At 52.1% G+C, this 23,083-nt stretch overlaps 8 protein-coding genes across 8 annotated transcripts; 4 read left to right on the top strand and 4 right to left on the bottom strand.

Annotated features, from left to right (window-relative positions):
* Positions 1–9: 9 nt before the first annotated feature.
* On the bottom strand, positions 10–2,510 carry BJY04DRAFT_76539 (exocyst subunit EXO84). The gene is made up of 3 exons (XM_073721028.1): positions 1,976–2,510; positions 638–1,910; positions 10–578 (listed from the first exon to the last, which is right to left on the bottom strand). Exons 1-3 carry the CDS (start codon positions 2,364–2,366, stop codon positions 182–184), a joined length of 2,061 nt encoding a protein of 686 aa, XP_073576499.1. The 5' UTR covers positions 2,367–2,510; the 3' UTR covers positions 10–181.
* Positions 2,511–2,667: 157 nt separating this feature from the next.
* On the top strand, positions 2,668–3,303 carry BJY04DRAFT_213441 (TOM complex receptor protein TOM20; the record flags this gene model as incomplete). The annotated part of the gene is made up of 3 exons (XM_073714884.1): positions 2,668–2,725; positions 2,796–3,041; positions 3,098–3,303. The coding sequence occupies 3 exons, from the start codon at positions 2,668–2,670 to the stop codon at positions 3,301–3,303; spliced, it is 510 nt and encodes a 169-aa protein (XP_073576500.1).
* Positions 3,304–4,278: 975 nt separating this feature from the next.
* On the top strand, positions 4,279–6,530 carry gel2 (1,3-beta-glucanosyltransferase gel2). The gene is made up of 5 exons (XM_073721026.1): positions 4,279–4,481; positions 4,539–4,669; positions 4,756–4,855; positions 4,911–5,195; positions 5,261–6,530. The coding sequence occupies exons 1-5, from the start codon at positions 4,473–4,475 to the stop codon at positions 6,182–6,184; spliced, it is 1,449 nt and encodes a 482-aa protein (XP_073576501.1). The 5' UTR covers positions 4,279–4,472; the 3' UTR covers positions 6,185–6,530.
* A 1-nt stretch (position 6,531) lies between these two features.
* BJY04DRAFT_76460 (F-box and WD domain protein) lies at positions 6,532–10,235 on the bottom strand. The gene is made up of 2 exons (XM_073721027.1): positions 9,771–10,235; positions 6,532–9,711 (listed from the first exon to the last, which is right to left on the bottom strand). The coding sequence occupies exons 1-2, from the start codon at positions 10,081–10,083 to the stop codon at positions 6,668–6,670; spliced, it is 3,357 nt and encodes a 1,118-aa protein (XP_073576502.1). The 5' UTR covers positions 10,084–10,235; the 3' UTR covers positions 6,532–6,667.
* Position 10,236: 1 nt separating this feature from the next.
* Positions 10,237–13,323, top strand: BJY04DRAFT_228479 (MRX complex nuclease subunit). The gene is made up of 2 exons (XM_073718849.1): positions 10,237–10,666; positions 10,717–13,323. The coding sequence occupies exons 1-2, from the start codon at positions 10,651–10,653 to the stop codon at positions 13,140–13,142; spliced, it is 2,442 nt and encodes an 813-aa protein (XP_073576503.1). The 5' UTR covers positions 10,237–10,650; the 3' UTR covers positions 13,143–13,323.
* A 51-nt stretch (positions 13,324–13,374) lies between these two features.
* On the bottom strand, positions 13,375–16,523 carry BJY04DRAFT_228481 (uncharacterized protein; the record flags this gene model as incomplete). Its single annotated transcript, XM_073718850.1, has 4 exons — positions 13,375–14,880; positions 14,935–15,281; positions 15,723–16,065; positions 16,131–16,523. The coding sequence occupies 4 exons, from the start codon at positions 16,521–16,523 to the stop codon at positions 13,375–13,377; spliced, it is 2,589 nt and encodes an 862-aa protein (XP_073576504.1).
* Positions 16,524–18,280: 1,757 nt separating this feature from the next.
* BJY04DRAFT_178178 (aldehyde dehydrogenase domain-containing protein) lies at positions 18,281–20,186 on the top strand. Its single transcript, XM_073709700.1, has 4 exons — positions 18,281–18,476; positions 18,538–19,739; positions 19,788–19,857; positions 19,908–20,186. Exons 1-4 carry the CDS (start codon positions 18,415–18,417, stop codon positions 20,065–20,067), a joined length of 1,494 nt encoding a protein of 497 aa, XP_073576505.1. The 5' UTR covers positions 18,281–18,414; the 3' UTR covers positions 20,068–20,186.
* A 23-nt stretch (positions 20,187–20,209) lies between these two features.
* BJY04DRAFT_76567 (flavin monoamine oxidase family protein) lies at positions 20,210–21,941 on the bottom strand. Its single transcript, XM_073721029.1, has 4 exons — positions 21,731–21,941; positions 21,434–21,681; positions 20,567–21,367; positions 20,210–20,508 (listed from the first exon to the last, which is right to left on the bottom strand). The coding sequence occupies exons 1-4, from the start codon at positions 21,906–21,908 to the stop codon at positions 20,272–20,274; spliced, it is 1,464 nt and encodes a 487-aa protein (XP_073576506.1). The 5' UTR covers positions 21,909–21,941; the 3' UTR covers positions 20,210–20,271.
* Between the last annotated feature and the right edge of the window lie 1,142 nt (positions 21,942–23,083).

Below are 23,083 nucleotides of genomic sequence, written 5' to 3' on the forward strand. Positions count from 1 at the left end.
TTTCGTTGCTTGAAAACTGGCATAACGAGAAAACTTGATGCAATGTGTATCAAATAACTGATCTCGCGCGCTAATAAACAGGAAGGGGAAAAAAAAAGCATCGTCAAAGAAGTAACATAGAGTTTCATCATACTTTATAACTAGACCCGGACCAGCCAGGCCTATCCCTTTCCCCATAAACTCATGCCTGCTCCTTCGCCGCCTCTGCCAACCCCATAATCAACGACTCGGACCTCGTCATCTCCGGTCTAGCCGCTTTTTCTTCCTCCGTCATCTCCAGCCCCTTCGCGACTAGATCTGTGAAATCAACACCGACTTCCTCTAGGAGACCTGCTTGGTCGTGGACAATGTCGATACATTTCTTCCAGAGCTCTGTGCCACGTTGAACACTGCTGAGCTGGCGCGTGAGCAGGGCGTTAAATCCGTCGAGGTGGTGTTTTGCCCATTTGATACATGCGCTGGTCATTACGGAGGGGAAGCATTGCTGGTAGATGCTGATCGTGTTCTTGATGAGGGTGAAGTAGACGTAGGATATTTGAAAGATGTATAGGGGGAGGTCGCCTTCAAAGATGCATGCTCTGAGGAGGAAGTCAGGTACATGGCTATATAGTGATTGGAAGAGAGGGTGATTACTTACCGAATGCGTTTGGAGATGACATCGGATCGAGCTTTGAGGAAGGATTCTCGGGCTTGATCTTCGAACCCTAACCGAGTGAGCCAGGTAACTCGAGTCTTTGTTGTCGCCGGGAACGAAGACGTGTCGATCAATGACCTGGACAGCACCCCAGCCAATTTAGCCGCCCGTTCGTCGACTTTAACGTTGATCACATCCTGTGCGACTGCATTCCCTTTCAAGCCCCTTGCTAGCTTCCTAAGTCGATCGATGTTTGAAACTGCCTCTTCGAACCGCTGAAGGGCGATATCAATGTCAAGTTCATCCACCTGGCTGTCAACCCAGCGCAGATTTTGCTGCTTCCCGTCAACGTCAATGCGGACTTCAGGTCTGTCCTCCGTGCTTTCAGTAATATCCGGTTTCGGGGAGTACAGTACGGAGTTCCTCGAGTTCATGAAGCCGAGAGAATCACCATTCTTATGAGCTACCTCGGTTTCTGAGCGGAGGTTGCGCCGCAGATCCTCCACTGTCTTCCTAAATGTGGCCAATAAATCACTTTTAGCAGAGCTGTTACGTTTGTCGTGCCGGTACGTGTACGGCTTTGAGCCCACGCGGATGTTTATAGCGTTAAGAATACCACGATCCTCGGCGTCTTCGCGAGCATGCCCCGTGGCCAGATTAGCACCCAGATCAATCATATCGACATCTTGCAGTGGCCAGCACTCTTCTGCAATAAGCTTTGTGGGGACAGGGCCACGGTGGTTTGGGTTTGACTGGTCAACTCGTTTCCGCTTCTTCGCTGCAACCAAAAGGTGATCATTGAGAAGTACGAGGTGAATCGGGCGTCTGGGCTTCCAGGTTGCAGAGTCCAATTCTACCCAGTTGCCTGTTTCTAAGACAATATGCCGTCCAGGAACCATAGGTAAGAACTTCTGTGAGCCCTCGACACTCTTCCACAATGTCTGTAGCTGAACATTCCACATGCTCTCGAGGTTGGCGACTGAGCTCCGATTGCTGCGCTTGGACATCCGCTCATCCGTCGTAGGAGACATTGGGTTTGGGGCATCTCCAATTGCTGTTTGCCCCAGCGCAGTTGTAAGATCAGCCATCAGGGTACGGAGAGTCCGCATCTCGCCCTTTAGCTTGTCCGCCTCCTGACTGATTCGAATGAATTGAGTACGGTTTTGGTATACATTCTGCTGGAGGTCGGTCGATGTTCGGTTCTTGACTTTTCTTAAGCTTTGCTGATACTGTCTAATGTCGTCCTCTGATGCATTTGCGAGCAAGTTGGCTACGTCTATCCCACAGAATCGAGTCAGTATATAACTTGTAGGAAAGTAATCTCGCGATGCTGTGACTTACATCGATCAACAGGTAGACTTGGATCCCGTAGCGCATTGAGGTCAACCTCCGGAGGGCCTGAGGATTCCGTCGACGGCTTCCTGCTCGCCTGCGGGGGACTCAACCCTGCGTAGGCGGATGGGACTTGCGGCACACTCGGCACTGGAGGGGCGCCATCGAGATCAGGAGCTTGATTGAACCGAGTCGAGTATCTTCGTTTGACTAGATCTGACGTCGCATGATTTGAAGGTGCGTAGTCTCGCGAACCTGAGCCGGAGGAAGCGGTGGTGCCTGAGCCAGATGCGGCGGCCTGGTGATTCTGGGGTAGCGGACCGGAAATAGGCTTTGGAGCGCTAATTTGAGGGCGGGGGCGACGATTTTTGCTGCGGAGGGTGAGACCCCGGCCTTCCATTATTTAGACAGGCAGCGTGAGCTGAGATAGAGAAAGAGACCGAGCTGTTCTCCCGACTCGGAGAGCTGTCGTATCCTCATGCGCAGCTCAAGCGGGTGAGAAACACCGATACGGAACAACAATGATCCAGGACCTCCATCAAATTTATCGCATCGCAGCTTCCGTCGAGAAGCCGGCCAGCTTCAGTCAACCCAAAACAACAGCCTCTTGCTCCATTCAGAACTTCCTCTCTGGATCATTTCAGTTACAGTTCCTGTATTCTACGAGCTGCTCCAGGTGTTTACTTAAAATCCTCTTCAACATGAAGGCCTCAACGCTGGCCGTCGCCTCTGCCGGCACCATCATCACCGGCCTCTTGGGTAAGGCACCATCCAAACGTCATCTGACGAAGAGGACAACCCGTATCTGACTTCCTTCTTCTTTGTCTAGCTTATGCCGTGTACTTCGACCATAAGAGACAGACCGATCCCGAGTTTCGAAAAGCGTTGAAGCGCAACAACCGACGACTGGCAAGGGCTGTCAAAGAAGAGGAGGAAGCTCAAGGAGCTCAGCAGCGCGAAACTATCAAGCAGGTCCTGCAGCAGGCGAAGGAGGAGGGCTTCCCATCCGACCTCGAGGAGAAGGAGGCATACTTCATGGGACAGGTTGCCAAGGGTGAGAGCCTTTGCTCTGAAGGTATGTTCATCAGCCTCCCTTGCTAGGCGTATCAGCTATTCACGTACCGACTTTAGGTGCAGACAAGATCGATGCCGCATTGGCCTTCTACAAGGCTCTCAAGGTCTACCCCCAGCCCAAGGACTTGATTTCGATATATGATAAGACCGTTCCCAAGGAAGTATTGGAAGTTCTCGCTGAGATGGTCGCTCTGGATCCTGCCCTGAAGCTCGGCACTTTCACTGGGGAAGGTGGCAGTGCTGACCACCATGGTGTCGAGTAAATACGCCACGCCTTGTCCTCCTTATCCGCCCACATTTATTCGGCATAATGACCTTGGCATTCCATCGCCTTTCTCTTGTGATTCTGGCTCACGCTGGGCCGTGACCGGGCCATGTTTTCAACCCTGGGCTTTTCCGACGTTATAATTATGCCATGGTTCACTGGGCGTGGACAACCTCTCCGCTACTACACTTTATCTCGTTTCCCTGTATAGTTGCATCACGCCTTGGCCAACTTCCGACGTGGCGGATGGCTTGGCCTTTTCTCGGCGCCACGACTTGGCCTACCTATCCAATTTCTTACCCCTTTCTCTGCCGGTTTCTCGCCCACGATGATCAGTGGGATGCTGGGACTTGCAGGCTGTGTTATCTCCATTTCCCCCGATGTCCTTATGAGGGTTTTGGGTTGTATTTTAGACATTGTAGTTTTGCAGGATGAAAATCGCACGATAGATTCTTATGGATGTGAAACATGTCTACCACTATGTCATAGAGTGGACTCACGTGCTTGCCGAGATCAGGTTTCTCACCATCCACAACAGTTCAACCTTCAACATCACTCTTGACTCTTCAGCAACTTCCAGGCTTCCACATTCCCAATTGGACTGGCCTTGCTTATTCCAAGATCTTCGGCTGGATTTCCCTCAGCTCGGCAGTATCATGGATATCTCCGCCAAGGGCCAATTGATGAGTTCTCAGTTCAGGGGTCCCAAGGGGAGTGGATCGCTGGTGGACTCCCTCAGGCAAGCTAGTCCCTCGCGATCCCCCCGCCGAGCACCCTAGTTTTGTATCTCGTTTGATCAGTGGCTGTCCTGGATTGAACATGATTACTGCCCAGACTTTGTTTGCGTTTCGGGCTTGTCGCTGTCTTGGTTGCTCTCGAGGGGCGACTCTCGCCCTCTATTAATTCGCTCCACCGTCGTTCCTCTGGCTTTCTCTCTTTCGCTCACTTTTTATCGCCTTTTCAACGTCTTTTCTTCTTCTAACGACTCTTTATACTCAAATTTATTGATTTCATCACACTCGTTCTCTCCGGTCTTTCAGCACCGCAGTCACTCCTTCAAAACTACACTCAGGGTCTTCCGGGGGAAGAGCCCAGTCCAATCGTTCAATAATCTACATCAATATTTACTACACAAGCGCCTCGTAGAATCGCTCCATCACATACAAAATGGTCTTCGTCAGTGCTCCCCTTGCTTGTGCGCCGTGAGGAAATTCCAAGACTGACTATTGGCAGTCTTACGGTCGCGTTCTCGCGACGGCTTGCGCTCTCGCAACCACCGCACAGGCTGTCGTTCCTATCGAGATCCAGGGCAAGGATTTCGTCAACAGTGAAACTGGCGATCGGTTCCAGGTCCTCGGTGTCGAGTAAGGATCCAGATCTCTGGGGGATATTCGATCCCCCTACTTTGTTAAGAAAGCGGTGGTACTGATCGTCGTTCTCTATCCAACAGCTACCAGCCCGGTGGTACTTCCGCTGTGGACGGTAAGACCGATCCTCTGAGTGAGCGTGATGCCTGTCTGCGTGATGCTGCTCTCATGCAGCAGCTGGGTGTAAGGCTTATGGACATTCCAACCACCTCGTTCCCCGGTCTAACCAATTGACTAGGTCAACACAATCCGTATCTACAACCTGGCTCCTGGCCTCAACCACGATGAGTGTGTCTCCATCTTCAATGCAGCCGGTATCTACATGATCCTCGACGTCAACTCTCCTCTCTACCCTGGCTACATTGACCGTACTGCTCCCTGGGAGACCTACACCGAGGAGTACTACACCCAGGTCTTCGGTATCATTGAGGCTTTCAAGGACTACCCCAACACTCTGGCTTTCTTCGCTGGTAACGAGGTTATCAACGAGGACAGTGTTGAGGAGGTTCCCCGGTACATTCGTGTACGTGCTTCATCTCATTGCTGGCCGTAGATTGCTTGAGACAAATCGGACTAACTGAGTCTCAGGCCGTTCAACGTGATATGAAGGAGTACATTGCCAACCACCTCGACCGTGAGATCCCCGTCGGTTACTCCGCCGCTGATATCCGTCCCATCCTCGAGGACACCCTCAACTACTTCATGTGCGAGGATGAGGACTACCCCACCTCTCACTCCGACTTCTTCGGCCTCAACTCCTACTCATGGTGCGGAAACTCCAACTACGAGCGCTCCGGCTTCGACGTCCTCACCGAGATGATGACCGACGCTACCATCCCCGTCTTCTTCTCCGAGTACGGCTGCAACGAAGTCCAGCCCCGCCCCTTCACCGAGGTCCAGGCCATCTACGGCACCGAGATGACCCAGGCCTTCTCCGGTGGTCTCGTCTACGAGTACACCCAGGAGGAAAACGACTACGGTCTCGTTAAGCTCAACAAGAATGGCACCCTTTCCCTCCTCGTTGACTTCGAGAACCTCCAGGAGCAGTACGCCAAGCTCGACATGGACCGCATCCGCGCCTCCAACTCCACCCAAACCTCCGCCCGCCCCGTCACCTGCAGCTCCGACCTCATTCAGAACAGCACCTTCAGCAGCAACTTCACCCTTCCCGCTAAGCCCCCTGGTGTCCAGGACCTCATTGACGACGGTTACCATGAGGTTGACGCCGGTCAGCTCGTCGACGTCGAGTCCGAGGACGTCAAGACCACCATCTACAACCACCGCGGCGAGGAAGTCACCGGTGTCCGCCTCCGCGTCCTTGCCGCCGGCGAGTCCAACGAGCCCGGCAACAGCACTGCCCCGGGTGGATCTGGCTCTGGCAACGGCGGTTCCGGCTCCGGTTCTGGCTCTGATGACGACGAGGACGTCCCTGAGGATGCTGCCGGCCTCATCGCTGTTCCTTTCGGTCTTGCCACCGTTGTCGCTACTTTCTTCGCTCTCGCCATGATCTAGATTTCTCATAGTATGTGAGATTTCTGTTGTGTTTTGGCTCGCTCGTGGATCTCTGTTGGTTGTTGGTTTTTAGAAAACGGTTTTTTTCTTCTCGCGTGTATACTTTTTTTCTCGCTGTGATTATGAATGGATCTCTTAAGATGTTTAATTTTCTGTCCCAGAGCTACTTAACAGTGTAGGTGTGCAAAAGATCCATCTGCTAAAGTCTTTGCAATGTGTTTATCCAGGTTCTGGCTTATTCATATGTATTTTCCCACTGTTTAGACGTCGCATATAACTCTCGCGGTTTCATGGAAGAGTATATTTGCAGCGTCCTTTATATATAAATATATCATGCTCATGTAGTGACTTGGAAACGCAGTCTCATATATACTTTGGAAGCAAATAGCATAGATTGATAGAAGTGCAATTAAGTAGGAAATAATATATACGTAACGCAGACACGACGCGATCTAAAGCACAATTGAAAAGTCTAACAGATGATTACCACACCATCCGGGTCTTTCCCTTGTTCTTCCCAGATGGAGACTGCGACGCTGCAGGGAGGGAAGGGAATTCTTCCACCTGGTGGTCGGCAGTGTCAACGAAATCATCCACCTGAGCATGAGTTTCCACAAGACTCAGCTGGATGGCTAGATCCAAGTCATCGATCTCTTGTTGCCGGCTGCTCTCTGCCGCGTGCTTGCTAGAAGAAGACGCGCTCTTACCCGCGCTCTTACCGGACGGTGAGCCAATGGAGTATTTAATCGGGTAAGGTGAAGCAGACTCCGACGCGCTGGGTGTTTCTTCGAGCAAACTCAAGCGGATTGCTTCTGCAATATCCGGGTCGAGGTCATCGAGAGGGTCGTTGCAGGGAGAAGAAGCCGAAGAGAGCTCATCAGGTGCAAAGGAGCTATCGTTGGGGCCGATAGTATCGCTGGGAGAGGTACTGATGACGGAGCTGTCCGCCGGGACGCCGTATTTCGTAGCTTCACTACTGTATGCTTCCTGACTCAACAACTGCGCGTAGGCAAGGAGTTCCTCTTCGCTAACATCAGGACCCAGCAGGTCAATCCCAAACCGATTACTCAGGTGGGCTCTTTCTTTTTGGTCCGCCTTCGCTTGCCGTTCCATCTCCATTTTCTCGTCCAAGATGTAATCATGGATAGCCCCACGTCCACTATTGTTGAATCGCTGTCCACCGGCTGCTGGATTGCTACCCCTCTGGCCAAAGCGTAGTCGCCTCTTACTGCTCTTGTACTGGTCTGCAGCAGAAGAGCTATAAGACCAGTACCGAAGGTGTGTTCCAAGGGCAACCATTCCTCTCAACCGGGTTGGGTCAGGATCAAGGCTAATAGCACCTGTCGCGTAGAAATTGTTCCCAATGCCCTGAACAGAGGCTTCAGCTTGCACTAACCGCCGGCGCGCGCGCGAAGAAAAGCGCGAGTTGATTGTTCTGATCGGACGAGTCGTAGAAGCAAGAGGATCCCAGGCTTGCACTAATCCATCGTTTCCACCATGAACCACATACAAGGATGTTAAAGCGACGCAAGACACTTGCGGCGACTCCGTATTGATGGTCCGAATCGGAGAAATTGAATTAACAATTTCAATATTCCTCGAGGTAGGCGAGCGAATATCCCAAATAAGAACTGATCCGGTAGCAGTGCCAATGGCCATATAACGTCCGCGATGACCGGGTATCTCGGAGCCAGACGGTCGCTCCATATGCGGCAAAGGTGATGAGAATGCAGAGGATATATCCGAGTTACCTGACATGAGGAGATCCTCATCAGGTGTTAACAATGAGTATGTCGAAGTATCCAAAGCGCTCGTCGTGATTTGCAAGGACTTTCGGCCGCCAAAGTTGAGTTCGGAAATATACCATTCAGTATTTGACGACGAGAAAACGGGCTCAGTGGATTGAGCTGAGGCCCGAGAAGGTGGAACGGTGCTTCCGGCTGAGGAAAGGGCGGGATAACTTGCAGGTCCGCCGAAAATCGAAGGGGAAGCGAATCCAGAGACTGGGGCATAGGGCTTTGAGATAGACGTTGAAGACGATCGAAGCTTGCGAGTATACCTCCGAATCGCCGCCTTCTCGTGCTCTCCATCACCACGTTGGATCACGATGAACGATTCGCCAGAGGTTTGACCATCTCCACCAGCGAAGTCGACGTTGAGGTCACGCCGCATGTCCCACCCCTCGCACACCTTGCGGAAGTGCTTGGGTTTGAATGTCAGGTACTGCTCTATCTCTTTCGTCTCAGCTGCTATCTGTTCGCTGCTGAGCTTCATTGAGTCCGAAGACGAGCGGGGGCTGTAGCTGCCGTTGACGAGCTCACGGTTGAACGGGTCAGGTCGAGCAATTCGTCGGCTGACCTCCACTAACTCCCAGCGTGCTGTACGTCCCGTCTTCCATGCCATCTCATCGGCAATTTCGCGTGTAATATTGGCGGGTATGGGATCGCGTTGTTGCGGAATGCCAGAGAGATAGAACACTTCTCCCAGAGCATTGAGGACTGCAGCCCATACACGCCCACGCTGAGATCGCTTGGGCGAGAAGTTATCATCAACGGCAATTGAGACAATAGGTACACCAGGGCTCAAGACCCAGCGAGCCGTGACCTGACCCCTTTCGAATCTCTTCTCATAGGTCGGATGGGGTCCTAGGGCAAAAGCTGAGAGAATACCAGATGAGGAACCAGACAACATTCCTACTAGCCCGCCAGTCATCTTCAAAATCTCAGGTGATTTCGCAATCCATACCGAGGTAATGGCGGTGGTAATGTGATTAATGGTAGGAATGCCGAGTTCCGGGTGTGATCCTACGTCACTTGGAAGGCCCAGAAACCTTCCTCGCTGCTCGGCGGTCGAGAGGTAGTAGGTACGCCCCTGAGGGCAACCCTCACCATAGATCATACCATACGGCTGGCTAACGTCCATTGAGTTTGGCACGCCGACAACATCGCCGGAACCAAGGCCATACTGAGCCTCACCCGGGAATGAATCGGCAAAGTGGCGGGAGAAGTTATGGTCGGCCAAGCCCCAAGTGCCAGCTTTGACGGTAGAAGGAGCACTTGCGGTCACGGCGCATTGTTCTGACGCGCCATGGATGAAAAGAGGTTCCTTCTTAGCAGACTCACTTCCATACGCACCGTTCAGATGGCTGACAGGGTACAGCAACTGAGACGTGTAAGTCGCGATCGCACTTCCATTGCGAACTGACGCGGACCGAACCGCCGCATTCTTCTTCGATACTCCGAACTGCGCCGGCTTGCCTCGGGAGAGTGATCGCAACAAACGAGTTCGTAGGATATACTCGCTCCTCCATGACGCTAGTGCTGTAAGCCGGGAGAAATACCGTTTATCTGACGTCAACCGATCGGAGTCCTCGGCATCTTCCGAGACCGAGGGGCCAGGGAAGTAACGTGAAAATGCGATCCTCCAGGCATGAGGGGTAGTGACGAGACTGTGGAACCGGCGAGACACGAGCGCGATGGAAGACAAGGCCGGAGGAGGCAAGTGGGACAAAATATGGGTTAAAACCTCTGAGATCCAGAAATTAGACACATGATCCTATAAGTATCGATGATTGGACAAAACGAACCATTTGGAAATGCATCGAGAGACAAGCCCGACTGATTTGCCGATGGTACCACTATGAAACCAAAGTCCGACTGATTCCGTGACGTCTCGAAGATGGAGTTCTCGTAATCAGAAACTTGATCAACTGCTGGCGAGCGATCGTTCAAAAGCGATGAGTCAGAGCCATTTGGAGAGTCTCCGGCGTCTGCAAAGAGACGGTCAGAGACTGGGGAGCCACCATAAAGATCATGTCCATGCTGGGTGGAATGGAGAGGTTCAGAAGACGGATTTATCGACGGTGGACGGTTGAAATCGTCAGAAGGCCCTGATTGCATATAAGGTGTTCACGGGGTAATAGATCAAGCGATGACGACTGAGCCAGTAGAGGTCTGGTTCAGTCGGGGCAACGAGGTTTGGATAGAACGTGGTAAGCGTGCGACGAGAGCGGATTCGATGAAGTGGGTGTGCGATGTTCACGGAGGTGGAGGAAGGGGGAGAGTGAAGAAGAGAAAGGGTGAGGAAGATGAAGTCTAGATGGGGAGGCTCGGAGACTGACGGAATTTGCCCCAATTGAGTTCTCGCGTCTAATCACGTGATGACGCGCCGTGGCGGATCGAATCGTGTCTGCAGCACAAAGAGAGCTGCAGATGACGACAGGCACACTCAATTTCTTCTTTAGTGTTGGTATCAAGATAGAGGTGTACTTTTTGAATGCGATCTTGTTCAATGAGAAGCTGATCTGAGGGGCCCAAGTCGTTCCAGGCAGCAGATTCTACACAAGCCGGTGGTTGGCTACCTACTGCCCCAAAGACCTACCTATATTGAGCACTCAAGACCTTCTGCCCAGGTGAGTGAGCCAATTTTCGTGCACTCGGATCACTGCCAAGCTATAAATCGGCATAATGGCCAGCCTTGGAGGTAGGTAAGCTCTTCTCCTTCGATTTCTTCAACATACTCATACCATCCAGAGGCGGAAACGATCCGCATCCTTGTCTCAACTGACAACCATGTCGGCTACAATGAGCGAGACCCTATCAGAGGTGACGATAGCTGGAAGAGCTTTCACGAAGTGATGTGCCTGGCGAAGGAGCGTGATGTTGACATGGTACTTTTGGCGGGCGATTTGTTCCACGAGAATAAGCCATCTCGAAAATCCATGTACCAAGTAATGCGCTCGATCCGCATGAATTGTCTGGGTGATAAGCCTTGCGAGCTGGAGTTGCTCAGTGATGCGAGTGAGAACTTTCAAGGCGCCTTCAACCATGTGAACTATGAGGATATGGATATCAATGTCGGGATTCCTATCTTCTCTATTCACGGAAATCATGACGATCCATCCGGAGAGGGTCACCTTGCGGCTCTGGACATCCTCCAGGTCTCAGGATTGCTCAACTACTATGGACGGACGCCAGAGTCAGACAATATACAGCTCAAGCCCGTCCTACTGCAGAAAGGTCGAACCAAGCTCGCACTCTATGGAATGAGTAACGTGCGAGACGAGCGGTTGTTTCGAACTTTCAGAGATGGAAAAGTCAAGTTCTTCCGACCCTCAATCCAGAGGGATGACTGGTATAATCTGATATGCGTTCACCAAAATCACCACGCATACACAGAGACTGGATACCTACCTGAAAACTTCCTCCCAGAGTTTCTCGACCTAGTGATCTGGGGCCATGAGCACGAATGCTTAATCAACCCTCGCATCAACCCTGAAACAAAATTCCGCGTTATGCAACCCGGCTCCTCCGTCGCAACATCATTAGTCCCCGGCGAAGCAGTCGCAAAACACGTCTCCATCCTAAGCATCACAGGCAAAGAAATGAAAAGCGAGCCCATCCGGCTCAAATCCGTCCGCCCATTCGTGATGCGAGAAATCGTCCTATCCCAAGAAAAAGGCGCTCAAAAGCTCGCCCGCAAAGAAAACAACCGCACAGAAGTCACCCGCTTCCTCATGACGATCGTCGAAGAACTCATCGAAGAAGCCAAAGCCGACTGGCTAGAGCTCCACGGCGACCGCGACGACGAAGACGAGGAGCTCGAAGTGCCTCTTCCCCTCGTCCGGCTCCGCGTCGAAATCTCAACCCCAGAAGGAGGTAGCTATGACTGCGAAAACCCACAACGCTTCTCCAACCGCTTCGTCGGCAAAGTAGCCAACGTCAACGACGTAGTCCAGTTCCACCGGAAGAAGAAAACCGCCTCAGCGGGTAAAAAGAAGACAGACGATCCCGACGAAGCCTCAATCTCCCACCTTTCCACGCTCGACACCGTCAAAGTCGAACAACTCGTCCGTGAGTTCCTAGCCGCGCAATCCCTCTCCATCCTCCCCCAAAACTCCTTCGGCGACGCCGTCTCCCAGTTCATCGACAAAGACGACAAACACGCCATGGAAATGTTCGTCAACGAATCCCTAGAAGGCCAAATCAAACACCTCCTCTCCCTCGACCGTGACAGCGAGGACGAGGAAGAAGAAGCCCAAAGCTCCCTCCAACAAGCGATGGAGAAATACCGCACGCAGATGGAAGACATGTTCTCGCGCGGTATCAAGAAACGCACAAGAGGCAAGAAACGCTTCAAATCCAAGCCCGACGGCTGGGACACCGAGTTCGATGGCTCCTGGGAAGACCAACCAGGCGCCCTCATCCACTCTGACAACGAAGGCGGCGACCCCGTCGAAGAAGAAGCCGGTGAAGACGGCTCCGTGCGCCGCCCAGCTGCAACAACAACAACCACGCGAGGCCGCGGTCGAGGCCGCGGAGGACGAGCCGCAGCAGCCACAACAACAACAACAACCCGCAAAACAGCAACCACAAAAGCAGCCACAGCCTCAGCCCGCAAACCCGCACAGCCCAAAATCAAACCCACCACCTCACGAGCCCGCAACCGCCGCGCTGCATCCGACGATGATGAAGACGAGGACGAAGAAGACGACGTCGTCATGCTCGACGACGACGAACCAGAACCCGAAATCATATCCGACGACGAAGAAGAAGACTCCGACTCGCAAGCCCTCTTCGTCAAACAGCCAACCCGCAAAGCAGCGCCTAAGGCAGTCCCCAAAGCAAAGGCTGTCCCCAAGCCAAAGCCCACTGCTGCAGCAACGCGTCAAACGAAACGCACAGCTGCGTCTCCCGCACCGTCTTCAAACACTGCTGGCCAAGCCCCGGCAGCGGCACGACGCGGCCGAGGCAAGCAAACGCAGATGACGCTGGATTTTGTCGGGTCGCAGGCTAGTCAGCGCAATGCGGGTGCTGGGGGTGGGGCGTCCGCGGCGAGTAGTAATACACGATCGATGAGGCCGAATCGGACGACGAGGAGCGTGAGTGTTCTTAGTGAGGATATTGATGATAGTGATGGGTTTGAGCCGATGCCTAGTAGTAATCGGCGGAGGAGGTGAATATAGGTATGGTCTCTACCGAGGGGTGCTATTTTGCCCGCCTCTTATATTGTTTCCTCCTTCGCGCATTTATTGCATTATCGATATTCAATACCCCTTCAGATTGATGATACTCGGTTCTTTTCATCTTCTCTCACCTAGGTCTTATATGGGTAGGTATGTTCGCTGCTTGTTAAAGGGGCCTACTAGTGGCTTATTGATAGCACCAAAAATAATGATAGTATTGCTACCCCTACAGCCTCCCCCGGTTCAAGAATCTAACCGGCAAATCCACCCATCTCGCCCTCAGAAACTCCGCCACATTCTTGCCCAGAAAATCTACCGTCGTCGTAGCCCCGACACCTCGATCCAGCAAGTTCCTGAACAAAAAGTGTACACCACGCAGATTTGGTAGCTCGAATCGGTCGATCTCCAGCTCTGAGTTGGCGTTATACTCGTCGCCGAGTAACTCCCTCATCTTGTCTGTGGAGAGTAGGGAGCGGAGCCAGGTGTATTCGTCTGTATGGCGAACCCAAAACCCGCAGTTTGCATCCGGACCCTTGTCGCCTGAGCGGGCGTGCACAATGAGACCTAGTGGGCCGGGGCTTGTCGGTCCGAAGCACTTCTTAGGGTTGATAGTAAATGGCTGCGAAGGCTGGCGGGCAGGGTACGTTTTTGTTACAGGTGGTGGTAAGATGATGAGGGTTTTGTTGTATTTCTGCGAGATGTGCACGGTATGCATAATGTCCTCTTGAGGGAGAAGAGTGACATAGTATTCGAAAATCGGCTTAGGGAAACCCTGGCGGAGGTCTAGGTGGAATGTTGCGCCTGGGTAGCCTTGCATGATGTTGTCGGTGATGTGGCGGAGGAAGTGGTTGGGGGCAAGGTCCTCGGCGTTACGTGCTTGCGCAATTATTCGGAAGGTTGCTGTGGCGCTGTTTTGGTCTCTAGGGTTGTCTGGGGAAGAGCCTAGCGTGCTGAATTTTAGGGACGTATATTTGGAACTGTATGGAGCGAGGAGGCGCCTGATTTGGGCTTCGAGCATACGGGCTTTTGCGTCAATGTCAAGCCCAACAAGGAACCAGGATGCTTCTGCTTGGAAGCCCCCACGAGCTGTGATGCCGACCTTGGTGGTGGGAGGGGGTGGACCAGAGCGGACGCCATGTAGGGCAACGCGGTTGACCCCGACTTGTTCGAAATGGGCATCGTCTAGGATTGCGGTGACATCTGAGTTGAAGTACCACGGCCCCTGGATCTCATATAGCAGCTGAGACGAACAAGTGTCAACAGTGATGGCACCGCCGGTAGCATATGACTGCATAGTGATGACCACGTTTCCTTTCGCTGATATCTCAGCTATAGGGTAGCCAATATTGGTCCAGCCGTCCTCCCCAAGTCTCTCAAGCTCCTTGAATCCTGTGAAGTTCCCTCCGCATACATAGTTGCTGCACTCGATTAGATGACCCGCGACGAACGCATTGGCGAGCTGGTCAAGGTCGGTCCGTTTCCATTTGTGGTACCAGTATGCAGCTCCAATAACCGGAGATGCATCAGACACTCGTCCGCAGAGCACGATGTCTGCCTCTTGAGCGAAGGCAGACGCAATTCCAAGCCCCCCCAGGTAGCATTGCGCAAATATAGGCTCGAATGACCAATCCGATAGCAGCTCATTGGTATAGATGTTCTTGAAAGTCGACTTTCCTGACGCCAGTGCTTTTCTTACAGTAGGTAGAACTTCATCGCCAGACACCCAAGCCACCTAGGCGTTGACATCAGCTGAGAATCGAGACCACGAGAAACACGAGCGACAGACCTTCAGATCTAATCCCTTCGCTTTGATCATCTGTGTCACAACCTTGACCAGGCCCTCTGTGTCGGTATTCCCTGCGTTGACGGCCAATTTGATACGATACTTCGCCAGGTCTTCCAAGGCCGGTTGCAGAGCCAGCAGAAAAGATGGTTCGTATCCCGGCGCGACGTCGGAGCTCTCAGAGCCTGCTTTTCCCTGTGACTGTTCTGCATCGACTCGACGTCCAGCAGCGACTGACATGTTGGCTTCGCTCATGAAGTCGGCGATTATCACGTCCACGGGGTCTTGAGGGTAGTTGCGGGCGAACTCTGCAATGGCATGGCGCCGGTCAGATGCAGAGCCGGAGGCGCCTGAAAAGGTTAGTAAGGATGATAATTGATCGCATACGATAGATGCATACCCGCAATGCGAATTGGACGAGATGTCATGATGGTGATGTTCTTCGGGTGACACAAGAGTGGTCAACGTGCTATGAACGAACTGTCTGAGGGCACTTGCAGAACCCGATTGAATAAGTTGACTTCATCATTAACGATAGTATGCAATAAGAATAGCAATTGGAATGATTCATGACTGAGCATGGATGAAGCGCCTCGGCTGTCGGTTTGGTGATGCGGGGTCGGGAAGCCGTATTGAAGATGGAAAGAGGGAGTGACGCTGCAGTCGTACGGTACCACCGGTGGTGTTGGCTCCCAACAGGCAGAGTAAGGATAAACATGGCTTAATCATTCGCTAAATTGCTCAGATTCGTTATATGTGATGATTAATCTACTTCGGAAACAATCACAAACCAATATAGCCAGCCCACTGCGCAATTGCTATGGCAATAAACACCAACAGAGCCGACGTCTTCACCAACTCAATTTCATCCCGATGATACTCCGTCCAATTCCTGAACTTAGCCAGCGCGATACTCTGTCCCTTGTCCTGCATAGCCGTCCGAAGACCTGGAAGTCCATCTAGACTCTGACTGTTCCATTCTTCTTGGTAAGCACGCATATCACCAGCGTCAACTTTCTTGCTCGCCCATTTGGTCATGGTATCCCGGTCCTTGAAGTAAGGCTTGGGCTCATTTGTTTCCGAATCAAATAAGAGGGAAAGCTGGGGGACTCCAAATCCACATGAGGTTTGTACCTAAAGAGGCCAGTTAGTGCATGATTTTCGTGGTTGAATCATAGAAGGAAGACAGGGTAACGGACCTTGAAAACATTCAAACTAATGATAGCACGCGCCCCTACGAGTTTTTTTCCATCCATGCGCCTGAGGTATGTTTCAAAGTTAGGGTCACTGTATTCGATCACGGTGCCCTTACAGAAGAGTCGCAGGATCCGCGGAGCTGCGTCGAAAGAGCAGAACATGATAGTTATACGGCCATTCTCACGCAGGTGGCTGATCGTCTCGCTGCCAGATCCTGTAGAGTCAACATATGCTGCTTCATTGGGCCCCAGAATGGCGAACGAGGCATCAGGTAGGCCTTTCGGCGATACGTTGATATGGCGGCCGCGGAGAGGTGCTGAGGCTGTAAAGAAGACCTTCTGGTTCAGAGCCCATTCACTGAGATCTGGGGAAATCGATGAGTAGAACTTAGGCATCTTGGGTGATCTGAAAAGAATACGATCTTGAGAAGATGGGTTGATGGTAAGACGGAGATTCGGTGAGCTCGTATCACAGCGGGGTGCGGAGATGGCCTCCAACTCCGGTGACTCCAAACTTCTTCGAAGCTGTACCTCGATAATTCCCCTATATTGATCAACTGCACGGTATGTTGTTGTTGTCCGTTAGCATGAAGCTGGATTTATAGCAAGAGCCAGCCATCGTGAGTCACCAGAGATACCTAACCAAGCCCCTAGCTTCGACTTGGTTAGTCTGATGCTCTGTCGCAGTTGTACATTCTTCACGGCCTTGATTGAATGGCAAACCTCCTCGTGAAACATAGAGCATAATAGACTATTTGGCATTAGGTAGTATAAGAATTTAGGAATTCCAGGTTGATCAATACTTTTGCAATTCTTGGCACGGAAAGAAAAATTGTGGGACAGTAAGAAGAGAGTGTCAGCCATCGAAGCCTGTCTGTTGGGCAGAACATTTCAGCCAAGGGCAGACTTGCTTAGCTATCTGAATAGGGACCATACCATGCGACATTCCCGATCTTTTCCTAAAGCTTCTTATGATGCGAGTCACAGGGCTCCAGAAAGCGCCAGCGGACTGGAATAATAATCCTTCTTGGAGTAGCTTTAGCCTACCTAACATCTATCTAGGATTGGTCTAGAAACAAAAGCTTGTCTAGAATTTAGAGTGCAGATGGCCGCCGTGTGTTTGAGTCTGGGGTATTTATCCTAATACCCGAATTATCGATGAAATACCTCTTACTTTGATAGTAGTCCTTGTCCCAAGCTTGCGAAAAGAGGTCTATCCAAGTACTATAACACCTGCTGTATTGGCTTGAAAACATCGATAACCTAGAACGACAGCTTTCGCCTTGCCGGGGCAGTAGTGATGGATCTAGACGCCTGCAAAGACCTTCTCAATGACAAATGTGTTTTTGCATGAGGCGAGCCAAGCGACATTGGTGGATTGATGTGGCTACTGGAGAGATGAATAATCGATAATCTGTTTCATATGCGGTAGGTGCTGACCCCACAGAGGCGTTAGTGTTTGTTGTATGGCGATAGTCGGTTCCCATCACAATCCATGATATCCCTCAGATTTCCGCAATTTTCCGCAGTGCGGGGGGCCTTGAGCTTGTCAGCGCCTCTATCAGCTTTCCAAACTCCGGACACGAGAGAAACTTCCGGGGATAAGGAGGAATTACCCTGGGAAAGAGGTCAGCACATGTTGAGTAACCTGCGCCTGGGCCAGTCGGGAGAGGAGAAACTGAGGACCACGAGGGGCGCCGAGGCGTTTCTGCACCTTGTGGGCGCAGACCTAGTACAGAGTACAGACTAGATTATTTCCTGCACCTGAGGATCTCAATGCTCTACTCAGTACTCCAGCCAGAATAGGCTATTGTATCAGATAGACCACGAGACGGAGACCTTGTTTCTTCGCAAACGGCAGAACTGCAAAAACGAGCCCCGCCATAGCGGAGGGGCTCCGATGCCACGGATTGGTAATACCAAGACGAACCAGACTTTTCTAGCCACCAAGTACTGCCAATCAGGTAACTGGCGGCCGTTTTTTTTGTGGCAACGAACCCCGCACGATCGTCTTCTTCATACAGGCTGATACGACTGCATACATCATCATACAGCAGCGAACATCCTCGGCCGACTCAGAGGGAGGCCGGTATGATATAATTTGGGTCTGGGGTGGAGCAACCTGTAACGGCCCAAGAGCTCTGCCTTCGGTGTAATTCTCCCCCTCCCTTCCCCTCTTTTGCTGCCGCCCTGCTCCCAGCTATTTATTATCACCTCTCCTCCCCCCCGCTTCCTCCCTGTCTCTCTCCTTCAGATACCCCTTTGTTTTACACACTCTCCGCTCATCATGTCTGACCTTTTCGCTACCCTCAAGACTCCCGTCACCGAGTATGAACAGCCTCTCGGCCTGTATGTTGACCTATCCTCCTCCCCGCTGTCGGGTCGCCTGCTAACCGCTGCTTGCTTCTAGGTTCATCAACAACGAGTTCGTGAAAGGTGCCAAGGGCCAAACCTTCACCACCGTCAACCCCTCGACTGAGAAGGACATTATCGCCGTTCACGAGGCTACCGAGGAGGATGTTGATACCGCTGTTAAGGCTGCCCGTGCCGCCTTCGAAGGCGAATGGCGCCAAGTCACTCCCTCAGAGCGTGGCCGTTACCTGAACAAGCTTGCGGATCTGATGGAGCGTGATATCGACACCCTCGCCGCTATTGAGGCCCTTGACAACGGCAAGGCCTTCACTATGGCCAAGGTCGATGCTAGCAACTCCATCGGCTGCTTGCGTTACTATGCCGGCTGGGCCGATAAGATTCACGGTCAAACCATCGACACCAACCCCGAGACTCTCACATACACCCGCCACGAGCCCATCGGTGTCTGCGGTCAGATCATTCCCTGGAACTTCCCCCTTCTCATGTGGTCATGGAAGATCGGCCCTGCTGTTGCCGCTGGTAACACTGTCGTCCTGAAGACTGCTGAACAGACCCCTCTCTCTGCTCTCTACGCTGCCAAGCTGATCAAGGAGGCTGGCTTCCCTGCTGGTGTCGTGAACATTATCTCTGGTTTCGGCCGTACCGCCGGTGCCGCCATCTCTAGCCACATGGACATTGACAAGGTTGCTTTCACTGGTTCCACCCTGGTTGGACGTACTATCCTCCAGTCTGCTGCCAAGAGCAACCTCAAGAAGGTCACCCTTGAGCTCGGTGGCAAGTCTCCCAACATCGTCTTCGACGATGCTGACATTGACAATGCCATCTCATGGTCCAACTTCGGTATCTTCTTCAACCACGGCCAGTGCTGCTGCGCCGGATCCCGTATCCTTGTTCAGGAGGGCATTTACGACAAGTTCGTCGCTCGTCTGAAGGAGCGTGCTGCCCAGAACAAGGTCGGAAACCCCTTCGAGCAGGACACCTTCCAGGGTCCTCAAGTCTCTCAGCTCCAGTTCGACCGCATCATGGAGTACATCAACCACGGCAAGCAGGCTGGTGCCACCGTCGCTGTTGGAGGTGACCGCCACGGCAAGGAGGGCTACTTCATTCAGCCCACCGTCTTCACCGATGTTACCACCGACATGAAGATTGCCCAGGAGGAGATCTTCGGCCCTGTCGTCACTGTCCAGAAGTTCAAGGACGAGGCTGAGGCTATCAAGATCGGCAACAGCACCGACTACGGTAGGTTCAGAGTGCGCAACAACTTGAAAATTTACTAATAGATCACAGGTCTTGCTGCTGGTGTCCACACCAAGAACGTCAACACTGCTATCCGCGTTTCCAACGCCCTCCGCGCTGGGTAAGTCTCATTCTTGTTCTTTGAGTGACTCATATACTAATCCTTTACAGTACCGTCTGGATCAACAACTACAACCTGATCTCCTACCAGGCTCCCTTCGGTGGCTTCAAGCAGTCCGGTATCGGCCGTGAGCTTGGCTCCTACGCCCTCGAGAACTACACCCAGATCAAGACGGTGCACTACCGCCTGGGTGATGCTCTCTTCGCTTAAACATAACCTGAGACGATATTATGACGAACTGCGTACAAATTGGATATCCCGCGTGCTATGATAGTGGCATCCTTGTCGTGTAAAAACATATCAGATAATCCAGATACGATTTACGAATACTTGAAGCTTTCTGTAAGACGTAGGGAACATGAAACATAAAGAGCCTAAACAAGGAGATTGCTGCAAAAAATAGGCTCCGTCAGATCACTTATACTGTCTTTTCCTCCCAGCTAGTTCCTCATGAATCGACATGGCCGCGCGATAACCAGACTCTATCGCCCCGTAAATGAATCCTCTCCACCCATCAGCAAAGTCCCCACTTGCGAGAACAACATTTTTCTCTGGGCTCTGCAGCTCATCAAGATACTCAGACGCGAAACTTGGAGCAAACATACACCACGTTCCTTTGGAATAAGGGTCCGAGTTCCAATCATGAAACACCTGCATGTGGGTGTGAGTGGAAGGAGCTAGTTTCTTCAAGGAAAGTCAGGGACTTTACCAGCCGTTTGACATCAGGCTGTTTGAACTCTTCAAACCCATCAATCATGTCCTTAGCAATCGACTCGGATTCGATATCAAAGCTGTTGTTCCCGGCGAATGCGACAAGATGGACATTCCCAGCTGGCGTGAACCCATCTCCGAACCCTCCTGCAAATTTTGCTGGATAGCCTAGGAAAGTCCACGATCGGTTGGCTGTCCCGCCAATTTCTGCGTGAATCTTCCAGCACTTGTTCACCTGGCCTTGGGTTGCGGCTTCGTTCTTTCTGGGAGATAATGGTGGATCAAATTTGATATCGTTCAAGGTGTTTAGTGGAACCGTACAGACCACTTTGCGACAGGTGAAAGCACCATGATCTGTTGCAATAGTGACCCCTGAGCCCTCTGTCTGGTCGATGCTCTTGACCACAGTCGAGAAGCTATACTCCACTCCAGATGAGACCGCATCGTCGAAGATCCTCCGTGCAAAGTGCGACTGCCCACATCTGAGCTTCCATCGATCCGTGTGGTCATCCATATTCACAGCCTGGTAGTCCGAGAGCGCCCACCACCGCATCACCTCCATAAGCCCTACCTTGGATGGATCTGCGCCGGCCATTTGACAAACGGAGCCCTTGAGCAAAGCCCTGTCGTCCTCCGTAAGGCCTGGAATCTGATCTATACGCTCAGTTACTGAGATCTTGTCCCATTTGGAGTACTCTGCTGCGTTTAACAAGGGTGTATGTGGTGTTGCTAGAAGACTTCTTCCGAAGGCCTCGTCTACATTGACCAGCTTTTCCCAGTTTCGACTATAGGACTCGAACTGCGGACAGGCAAGATGCCGTATGTTAGTCCTGAGTTCTACACTCACAAAATACGTAGTACTGACCAGATCCATACTAGGAACGTCCACCAGCTTGCCATTCAGCTTGACGCTGCTACGGTCCACCCCATCTGCTGATCCGTGCGAGTCTTCCAGCTCACGAACCAAATTATACTTCGACAGCTCGCTCCAAACATGAGGCTGTCCCCAGTGAATCCACGTTCCACCCATCTCGTACCGGTGTCCACCGATAGTGCCAGTCCAAGTCCGTCCTCCGATCCGATCACGAGCCTCGAGGAGAAGCACCGAATGTCCTACTCTGGAGTCATATAACGCGGGTCCCATTGACAGGGATAAACTCACCCCGAATGGCCAAGTCACGAGCTGCTACAAGACCAGCAAATCCTGCACCTATGACAACGGCATCGTAGGAAGCGGCAAGAGCCGGGGTGGAGTCGATTACGCCTTCGCTGGCGAGGCCTTGGGTGAGCCCTGTTGCCTCTGTCCATTGGAAACCCTCTTTGGTATTTATGGCGCGCATGGTTCTTGTTTATACAAGGAGGCTCACTTCGAGTAGCTACGGCTGCACTTCTTGCTTTTATACACAAGATCAAGGCAGAAGGATTTCAAAAAGTCATCTTTCAAAGTCCGAAAATCCGAAAGTCCGAGTAAGAGGCTGCTGAAGCGTTGTAGCTGTCTGGACACTCTCAGCAACGACATACCCATACCAATAAGCAATGTAGCTCCGTGGGGCTCTACATTCGGCATGCCGTCTTCTACACATGCATGGTAGCCCGGCACCAGATCAGCCCAAGCTCTAAGCGATATCTAGAGCAGATTGTTAGCCCTTGATTTGACCAAGCAAAGCATAAATAGCAATCCCTTCAGCTGTTACTAGTAGCCCAAGGCTCAAAAGACACTCCAAATTTACTTTGTCTTCGTGATCTCACACTCCTCACTCGCCACCTCCAACTCCCTCCCAAAGCTCCCATCCCTCCTTCCCCAAAATCCCGAAAGAAACAAAAAAAAAAGATGAAATCCCAATCAATCCCCTCATCACGCGCCCCTCCCTCCTTCAAGATTCCTCCCCCCTCCCCCGACTTTCCCCGCCCGTTTCCTTCGCTCGTTGACTCGGACCGGGGTGCATACAAACTGCAACACCATGCGGAACCGCATCGCTCGGCTTCTCGGATGAATACCCCCCGGCGACCCCTCGGCGTAATGTACCCCGAAGACACAACGAAATTTGACGGGCGAGAGAGCGCCGAAATACTCTCTAACGATGGATAGATTTCGCCCCGCTGTATCTATGGCATTCTCTGTATCGCTACATTGGTATATTCGGAGTATAGAGAGAAATCTAGGTTTGATGGAAGTGGTTGGCGGACTCGGATGGACGGATTGCGGACGCGCACTGCGTTCGCTGAGCGCTTCCGCATCCCATACCTCAGCTACCAGCTACCCCGCCCGGGCCGGGTTGGAACTTCCAATTGTGTGGGATAGTCGCGGCAGGGACGTCAACAGTCAGCATGAATGAGTAGGATGTTACTAGTTGAATTTAGGTACTGTAAGCATTACAGGGTGAATTTATCGTACGGGCTGGTTTTGAGAATTACTGGGCTGTGTTTCGTGCGCAGGTACGTGCTATGATCCTTGTCTAGACGGGGACTCTAGGGTGGGGTGGACTACTTGGTTGTTTCGGCGGAAGGGAACGGG

Source organism: Aspergillus karnatakaensis (assembly GCF_047715665.1).
Source record: "Aspergillus karnatakaensis strain CBS 102800 unplaced genomic scaffold BJY04scaffold_3, whole genome shotgun sequence".
In the NCBI taxonomy this organism is placed as follows: Eukaryota; Fungi; Ascomycota; class Eurotiomycetes; order Eurotiales; family Aspergillaceae; genus Aspergillus; species Aspergillus karnatakaensis.

Coding starts and splice junctions, on each gene's coding strand:
- BJY04DRAFT_76539 (XM_073721028.1), bottom strand. CDS start 2,366: ATGGAAGGCCGGGGTCTCACCCTCCGCAGCAAAAATCGTCGCCCCCGC. Junction 1,911..1,975: donor AAGTCTACCTGTTGATCGAT/GTAAGTCACAGC, acceptor TCTGTGGGATAG/ACGTAGCCAACTTGCTCGCA. Junction 579..637: donor GTCATCTCCAAACGCATTCG/GTAAGTAATCAC, acceptor CTTCCTCCTCAG/AGCATGCATCTTTGAAGGCG.
- gel2 (XM_073721026.1), top strand. Junction 4,670..4,755: donor TTCCAGGTCCTCGGTGTCGA/GTAAGGATCCAG, acceptor TCTATCCAACAG/CTACCAGCCCGGTGGTACTT. Junction 4,856..4,910: donor CTCTCATGCAGCAGCTGGGT/GTAAGGCTTATG, acceptor CCAATTGACTAG/GTCAACACAATCCGTATCTA.
- BJY04DRAFT_76460 (XM_073721027.1), bottom strand. CDS start 10,083: ATGCAATCAGGGCCTTCTGACGATTTCAACCGTCCACCGTCGATAAAT. Junction 9,712..9,770: donor TCTCGATGCATTTCCAAATG/GTTCGTTTTGTC, acceptor TCTGGATCTCAG/AGGTTTTAACCCATATTTTG.
- BJY04DRAFT_178178 (XM_073709700.1), top strand. CDS start 18,415: ATGTCTGACCTTTTCGCTACCCTCAAGACTCCCGTCACCGAGTATGAA. Junction 19,740..19,787: donor CGGCAACAGCACCGACTACG/GTAGGTTCAGAG, acceptor AATAGATCACAG/GTCTTGCTGCTGGTGTCCAC. Junction 19,858..19,907: donor TCCAACGCCCTCCGCGCTGG/GTAAGTCTCATT, acceptor AATCCTTTACAG/TACCGTCTGGATCAACAACT.
- BJY04DRAFT_76567 (XM_073721029.1), bottom strand. CDS start 21,908: ATGCGCGCCATAAATACCAAAGAGGGTTTCCAATGGACAGAGGCAACA. Junction 21,368..21,433: donor ACGTTCCTAGTATGGATCTG/GTCAGTACTACG, acceptor GCCTGTCCGCAG/TTCGAGTCCTATAGTCGAAA. Junction 20,509..20,566: donor AGCCTGATGTCAAACGGCTG/GTAAAGTCCCTG, acceptor ACCCACATGCAG/GTGTTTCATGATTGGAACTC.